This window comes from Pteropus alecto, unplaced genomic scaffold (genome assembly GCF_000325575.1).
Source record: "Pteropus alecto unplaced genomic scaffold, ASM32557v1 scaffold78, whole genome shotgun sequence".
NCBI lineage: Eukaryota > Metazoa > Chordata > Mammalia > Chiroptera > Pteropodidae > Pteropus > Pteropus alecto.
Genome location: NW_006443124.1, coordinates 4,064,047 through 4,072,217, shown reverse-complemented (window position 1 = coordinate 4,072,217; position 8,171 = coordinate 4,064,047). Strand labels below are relative to the sequence as shown.

The window sequence follows — 8,171 nt, the reverse complement described above, 5'->3', positions numbered from 1 at the left end:
TCTCTGTTCCATTTTGAGTTAATTTTTGTATATGTCATGAGATACGGAACATAATTTTAATTCCTGCTAAGCCTCTTAATAATCATGTATCTTTTGGTCAGTTCTTGAACCTAAGTTTTTTTTGTTTTTTTTTTGTTTTTTTTAGGTGAGGCAACCCTTGGTTGACCTCACAGATTGCAAGGACCTTGTCAGCTTACAATCTCTTATTTTAAAATTTTTCTTATTTTTTAAATTTTTATTTATTATTAATATTTACACCTACAGCACCTGGTCTATCCTAGGTGATCTCCCATCCAAGTACTAACCAGGCCCGACCCTGCTTAGCTTCCGAGATCGGGCGGGATCCCGTTTTTTTCAGGGTGGCATGGTCATAGACTCAAACCTGAGTTTTAATTTCCTCATTTATAAAGTGGGAATAACAAATAGTACCTAAATCATAATGTTAATGTTACTATGAAAATAAAAAGTGTACATAAAGCACTTAGCACAATGCTTGAAACATTCTAACTGCTCAGCAAATGTGGTAGTTATTACCGTTATAATATGAACAGTGAATGCTTTCATCGTGGAGGTGCCTGCAAAGATGGGCAGCATTTTTAAAAAGGTAGTTGGGTTCGAGGGAGGGAGAGGAGGCTTGTTTAAGTCTACCTGGAGGAGCAGATCTGAGATTGTTGGCGGAGTGTATGCCCCAGGTAGACCGTTGCCTCGCGATCTCCTCTAGGGACTGGCAATAATTCTAAATCCTGGGCCCGCGGTCTCAGATCTGCCTTTGTATCAACTTTTCCAGAGGCAGAATATTTAAGTTTGCCGAACGGTGGGAGGCGGTGACTGTGGTCCCGCCTGTAGCGCTACCTTTGGCCTGCGGGGGGCCGTCGAGGTGCCCGGACGGACACGGCGGCTGCGCAAAGCCGGGGCCGCAGAAGCCGGATTTGTCTAGTTCAGCTGACAGGTCCTAAGACGGAAGAGGCGGTGCGCAGGTTGAGTCCGGCGTCTCGGAGCTGGGCTCGCGAGTGGCGGTGAGGGGACCCGGGGCTAGGGCGGAGGGCGGAACTTTCCGGCCCGGCACAGTGGGGCGGCCGGAAGGTACGGTGGGGACCGCGCTCCGGGCGCACGAGTCAGCGAGTGCGGCCGGGCCGGGACTGCCCAGTGGGCCTCAACCCCCCAAACCTGGGACGGGGAGCCCCCAGCCCGGCCCGGCTAAAACTCCCCAGGGCGCTCAGAGGAGGAAAGGGAGGGTCCAGCCCGCTCCTTTGGGACCGCACCCGTCCGCCCAGCGTCCTCTGTGTCCTGGCGCTGGGGCAGGTAGCTAGGCTTGGGCCTATCCTCCGGTTTGTAGGTGAGTCGCACAGACTTCACTCAACATGCCAGGTGGTGAGCAGTGGAGACCCTGGCGACGGCGTGCTGATCCCGGAGCCAGGGCTGACCCCAGGCTTGGAGTCCGTAAGGTGTGGCCTGGGAGAATGAGTAGGATTTTTCCAGGCCGCAGGGAAACCCAGCGGAGGAGGGGTTTCCCTCGCCGGTGTAGCGGTTTCCGGCTTTCCAAAACTAATATTAAACTTGAATTATCTCTAGTCTGATGGCGCTGGGGTTTATATTCGTTCCCGTACTACAGGAATAGGATGGTCTGAATCCATATTTAGTTATATATTAGCTGTGTGACCTTGGGCCGGAAGAGGACTTAAATTGTCTTTTTTTTTTTTCTCATCTGTGTAATGGAAATAGTAGGACTTGCTTCGTGGGTTGTGGGAATCTAACAGGAGTTAATGCATTTAAATGGCTTGCACATGGTAAGAGTGCACCAAGTGTAATTAACTGTTCTTGTTATTGTCATTACCAAACCAACCTCCTGCTTCTAGTTGGATGTGACTGACCAGTTACTGAACCTTATGATTCTGACACTCCATTTCAGCATGCTGCATCCCACCCCAGTTCACTTCTAATTTTTTCCAGTGTCTAATGCAGGTTACTACTAGATGCTGAGAACAATACACATGCCAAAGATTTGATGCTGGCTCTTAAGGAACTAATTAATGGTTTGAGAGGAAGTACAAGTTCATAAACTATTGTAATGCAAGGTAGGATATGACAGTGTCTTAGGAAAGTTACAGTAACAAAAGTTTGCAGGATTTTTAAAGACAAGCATGAGGTCTAATTAGAAATTTCTACAGAGAGTAGGGGTTTTGGAGTTGGAACTTTAGGCCGAGTGGGTAGAATCAGAGGGAAATGTAGGTCAACGACTTGAATTAAAGGACTGGGACCCCCATGGCAGTTTCAGAAGCTGAGTTCTGTTGGGGTAGGTCATGAAGAACTTGATGGGAAATACTGCTTGGAGTAGAGCTGCTCTGTCCTGGCAGCACATTAGAGTTATCTGGACATCTTGGATAGCTACTGATACCTGATTTAATTGTTCAGGCGATTCTAATGTGCAGACAAGATAGAGAACACTAACCTAAACCCAGAAACTATAAATTCATTTCTCACCCCAGTTATAAATGTTTAAACTAGAAGAAACAGAAAGCTTAATTATGTTATCACCAGGTACTACATCTGGTAAAACTGTTTAAGATTAAATAAGGTAACGCGAAAGGACCTAATAACACATAGTGGGTGCTCAATAAATATAAATTGAATCTGAATTTTATTTTTAGCGTATTTAAGAGTCACATACCTGGAACACTGATTTTAAAATTATGGTTTATTATATAATAATTTTGCATGTATTTTCAGGGTGTTCATAGGATTCTCCATAATCCTTCTATGGGTCCCCCTTCTTCTTCCCCCTCACTCCCAGTTCAGAAGCCTGGCTCTAAAGCATTTAGAACAGAACATAAAAGTTTGCGTGTGCATGCATGCATGAGTTGTTTTGTTTTTTAACATCCAGCTATCATGCTTAAATTAACCTAACATGGAGTGTCCCTGGCAGAATTAATTCATTAGTAAGTGAGCGGAAAAACTGGAGAGGATTAGGAAATAAAGGAATAGAAGCAGCAGAAGAGGAAAGGAGAAACAAAAACAAACCCAAGAAGATGTTTGTTTGGGGTGTGGTGTGCTTGGTGTCTTCTCATGACCTTGACTTTCCTTCTCAGCTCCTAGGGCTGAAGACAGATAAGAAAACCTCTCAGTGTTGGGGACATGCAAATGCCCTTTACCACGTGGCTCAATTAAGCTGTCCTAGGAGAGTAATATGTAGCTGTAGATTAAGATAGACTAGCGTTCGGATGTGTTTGACTTAAGTAGCGATAACAGGAATTCAGAATTTAAATTTGGAGAGGCGTCTAACACCACCTTTTATGTGTTTTTTTTTTTTCTTTTTTTTTTGCAGATGGCAGGATTTCTATAGTATATCTAATATGAGTTCCACATCTTGGCTTCTTATCCAACTTCAGCAGTCTCATCACCGGTGGGAGAATAAATGGAATTTGCGTGAATTCCAGACTGAACTGAAATAGACTGTCGTATTAATATATTTTTCTTCTGGTTGTTATTAACAGGTACTAATTGACCTCAAATGAAACATGTCACTGTACCTTAGATAGGGAAGCAGCATAAGCAGAACCATTATCAACTGGAAAAACTTATTTTTTTGGAAGTGGAATAATTTTAAATGAATATGTCTAAATTTTGTAGTGTCACCTTTTATAGTGTGAAAAATCATGTCCTAACTTTTCAGTTTTGTACATTTCAATTTAAAAACTATTTCAGTCAAAAGGAAGTGTATTCGCAATGCAATTATAGTCAAACAAGTAATTTTTATAGATTCTCATTACATTTTCACATTTAAATTATCTGAAATTGTGATGCGTCTTTCAGTTGCTGTGATTAACAAGCATTGATTCACACTTTGATTATAGTGTATTTGTGTTACCAGGAAGAATGGTAAATCTTAAAATTGGTTTGACAAAATCTGATATTATTTCAAAATTTTAATGTTATTTTGTTGCTTTCTCAATTATTTAACTTTCTTATACAGTGTGTGTCCCCATAACATTTTCTAGAACAGAATATTCTCCCCTAGGAGCAATTTTGGCCCTTCCACCTCCCCTAGGCCATTTGGCTATGTCTGAAGATAATTTTGATTGTCACAACTTTTGAGGGAAAGGGACACTATTGGCATCTGATGGATTGAAACCAGGGATGCTGTTACACATCCTATACTGCACAAAACAGCCTCCCACAACAAAGATTTGTTCCAAAATGTCAGTAGTGCTGAGGTTGAGAAAACCTGCCCTAGAGATTCCTGTGGATTTTAAAAATTCATTTATTTTTAAAAAGTATATCAAATATACTTTAACTCCTTTTGTGGGCAAGACACTTTGCTAGGTTTAGTGGACAACTGAAGTAATTTGTGATTTGTCCTTTCAAAAAATTTTTTAAAGTGTTTTTCTCCCTTTAATCAGTCATAGTTAACTGATAAAATCAGCAATTAGAAGCATTGCAATCATTCTTTTTGGAAAAAAGGCTGCTACTATTGCACAACTTTGACATGCCTGTCATTTTTTAGTTTAGCAGAAAAGTGAGAGTATTGATTGACTTTGTACTTGTTCGGGAGGAACTTTGTTTTTTCTTGGGGCCACTAGACTTTTCCAAACTGTCTTTTCTATTCTTAACTGATTTGAATGATTATCTTCAGATCCTCAGAAAATTAAATGTCGTCAGAAGACCGAGAAGCTCAGGAGGATGAATTGCTGGCTCTGGCGAGTATTTATGATGGAGATGAATTTAGAAAAGCAGAGTCTGTCCAAGGTGGAGAAACCAGGATCTATTTGGATGTGCCACAAAATTTCAAGATATTTGTGAGCGGTTAGTTAATAAAATTCTCTTAAACAGATTTTTTTCTAAATAAAGGTTATTCTCAATTTCTTAGTGAAACCTAAATTATCACCTTATGTTTATAGGCATTAGTGATGGTGTTATTATAGATTTAATGCATGTTTTTGTTTTAAATGAAAATTGGACTGGGAGTTAAACAGTTTTCAGTTTGATTCCAAGTTTTGACTAATGAATTTGGAATATTATCCTTCATATTCCATGCTTCCTAATCTTCTAAGTAGCAGTTTATCAGCCATGAGTCATTGGCTGTTAAATAGATAGTAAAAGAGAAAATGAAATAATGTGTATGAAAACTCTTGGGAAGCTTTAAAGTACCATGGCGGTTGTTAATACTGTTTGGTTTCCAGAATCATTTAAACTACCATAAACATGTGATGTGTATTGTTACTCTGTGACCCTTTGCTTCAGGAAAAAAACAAAACAAAAAACTGCTTTTGATATAGATATTTACAGAAGACTTTGATGCACACTTTCTCAAATGTTTCTACTATAAAGGCATTGAGAAAAGGAAGTTAAGTGTGATGATTTAAAATGGAACTTTGATTGTGAGAGTGTTGTGTGCGGTATCTTGCCCTCAAGCCTGAGATCATTGTGTTGGCACAGATTCTCCCAACTATGATTCATGGGTAGTTGGCTCATAGTGGTCTAAGTAAGTCATGGTTCTTTGATAGAAATAAACATCCTTTTCTCTAGATTGTGTCTTTAATCATCTACTGTAAAACAACAACAAAAGAAAATGTTGTCTATTACTTACTCAATAGTGTTAGGAATTGTACTTAAAAGTGTATATAAGAATAAGTTGTGTATCTTCATTATAAATTTCATGGTGCTTAGTAGATTTTTAAAGAGCTTACAAGATTTTTTTAAAGGTGGTGGCTACGAAGTTAAAATTAGGGAATAGAAAGTGCTTTGGAGAAGGTTTTTATCCCCTCAGCTAAAGCATTAAGTCTTTCTTGAGCACCGCTCAACAATAATGGACACTCACTCAAGTGCTGACCAACTGATCCTTTCTAATCTTTGTTTTTGGTTCAGGCAATTCAAATGAGTGTCTCCAGAATAGTGGCTTTGAATACACCATTTGCTTTCTGCCTCCACTTGTGCTGAACTTTGAACTGCCACCAGATTATCCATCCTCTTCCCCACCTTCATTCACACTTAGTGGCAAATGGCTGTCACCAACTCAGGTTAGACCCGAAACTTAATTTCTCCTATCCATTTTTAGAAACTTAAAAAATCATCTTTAATTAAAGACTGCCTTGATCTTAAATTCAGTGCATGAAGAACAAATGGCTTTGATTTTGTTATTTTTCTCCTCGCCTTCATGAATCCTAATGTTAATGAATTGAAAATGTTTGGTGTTTTAGAAAGGAATGGCAGTAATTATGATTAATCCTTATGAATTGCAGTGGGAGTATTTTTTAATCAAGTATATTGTTTCTTGTCTTGTTATTTTCCCATTTAATCTGTACTGTGATGGAGACTATATGGTCCTCCTCATTTTCCTTAGATGTTGGTATTATTCTTTTTTTCTTAGTTTCTTATCCATTCCTTAAATGAAAGATTTAATTGTAATTGGAGGAATAAAATTGAGCTAATGTAATTAGAATAAACAAACTTCCTAAGTAAACATAATAAGTTATTTTTAAAGATCTGTATGTTAGTAATTGCTGACTGGTCTCACATAGCTATAATTACACACAAATAGAAGTGTGTATGATTCATGTAGATAGCTCATGAAGGCTTGAGATCTTATATTATGAACTGTCATGTCCTCCAGGTTATATGTCCTTTTCTAGTAACAACTTCAACTCTTGATTGAGACATAAATGTAACTTGAAGCTAATGTAAAGTGTTCTGGGATAATGGATCAATAGCAGTTACTTTTCTAGAAGTCATGATGAAGATTGATAGGCTGATGTATATTAAGACAAAAGCTGTCAGAGTTCTTGACCTTAAGGAACAATGCATCAGTTCTTCCTTTTCGATCATGTAGTTTTCAGTCTCCCTCCTCTCCCTTCCCCAATAGGCTAAGCTTTTAGATAAGAGTGCTTTTATAAAACTGAGCTTGAAATGGAGATTTAAAAACAAAATTAAACTTTAAAAAAAGATAATACACATGGAATAAAAAGGAATATTACCTCACATTCTAATAGCTGTGCCAGAGACAGTACATGCAAGACAGTGGATTATTTGCCAAAGAATATCAAGGCTGTTTGACATTTAGATCACTGATAGTTGGCTGAATTTAGATATTTATAGTCCTGTTTCTCAAGAGAACTCTTGATAATTTATATCCATGCCTGTGTGTGTGCATACACACATAACATTTACAACAAAAGAACAAATTAACTGGGGTGTGGTTCTAGTTTCAGATTCCAGCCAAATAACATTTGCTTAATAGGGAGAGGAGAGTTGTTCATTATTTTATGTTATACAGCTAAAGTTACAGTAGGATCCTCTATCAAATAAATTTTTGTTCTTGTAATTGACATTTTATGCTACTTTTTGGTTCAGTTCTTATTTGTTACTGGTACCTGATTCCTTGGCATTAGGAATTTCACCCGTTGATAGGGAAGTTGACACATGGACCTGTCTTTCACTGAATTGGGGTTGGTAAATAGAAAGGAAATAGGTTTAGTTTTCTTGTATTTTCCATGATTCCTACACACACACACACACACACCCCACCACCACCACCACCACCACCCCCAACCCCCGCCCCCCGCCACTCTCTCTCTCTCGCTCTTTTCCTCTTTCACTCCATTTTTTCCTCAATGTGCGTATCAGATGCCTCTTTTGAGAAGGGGCTGGAGAAGAAAAGAGGTTGGTGAGAATGGCTTCTTAATTGGATTTGGTGGCTCAACCAGAACTCAAAGCTTCCCTTTTAGTATTTATTCCATTTTACAACTTTCAGCAGGTTTCTCAAAGTGTGGTTGATCTTATGAGCATATTCATGCAAATGTGGAAAAGCATTAGTTTCCAATCTTGAACTGGTCATTTAGTGTTTAAGGTCATGTCTGTGTTAGGGCTGAGTGAGCAGCAAGGAACAGAAAACGTGGTCCTTGTTCACTTGTTATTTAAATTTACAAAGTGGATTTGCATCTGGAAGACTTATTTTTTGATGTTTACCTAAAAAGAAAAGCTAGTGTTAATCCCTGAGCTCTGCTTGCAAATATTTCACATTTCTAATATTTGTCATTCAGTTTGAATTAGACTACTTATAAGGAGGAAAAGTTGAAATAGTTTAAATTTCAGTTGTTTAGCTTAGAAACTGTGAAATTTCCCTTTGGCAACCAGACCATGTCAAAGGCTTGAACTCATGTCCTGTTCCATATCAGTCT

The 8,171-nt window shown here is 38.8% G+C and overlaps 1 protein-coding gene and 1 pseudogene across 7 annotated transcripts in view; one reads left to right on the top strand and one right to left on the bottom strand.

Moving 5' to 3' along the window:
• Positions 1-255: 255 nt before the first annotated feature.
• Positions 256-376, bottom strand: LOC112472033 (annotated as a pseudogene).
• A 505-nt stretch (positions 377-881) lies between these two features.
• The window catches only part of RNF14 (ring finger protein 14), a 21,532-nt gene continuing 14,242 nt past the window's right edge, over positions 882-8,171 (top strand). The window contains exons 1-5 of one of the 7 annotated variants that reach the window (XM_015598061.2): positions 888-1,016; positions 1,963-2,075; positions 3,323-3,491; positions 4,631-4,800; positions 5,863-6,014. In XM_015598061.2, coding sequence (XP_015453547.1) covers positions 4,647-4,800; positions 5,863-6,014 — 306 coding nt within the window. In that variant the 5' untranslated portion in view covers positions 888-1,016; positions 1,963-2,075; positions 3,323-3,491; positions 4,631-4,646. Of the gene's footprint in view, positions 1,017-1,089; positions 1,337-1,950; positions 2,076-3,322; positions 3,492-4,630; positions 4,801-5,862; positions 6,015-8,171 lie in introns of those variants that run through there. The other 6 variants (XM_015598059.2, XM_015598060.2, XM_015598058.2 and 3 more) reach the window with 6 other exon arrangements.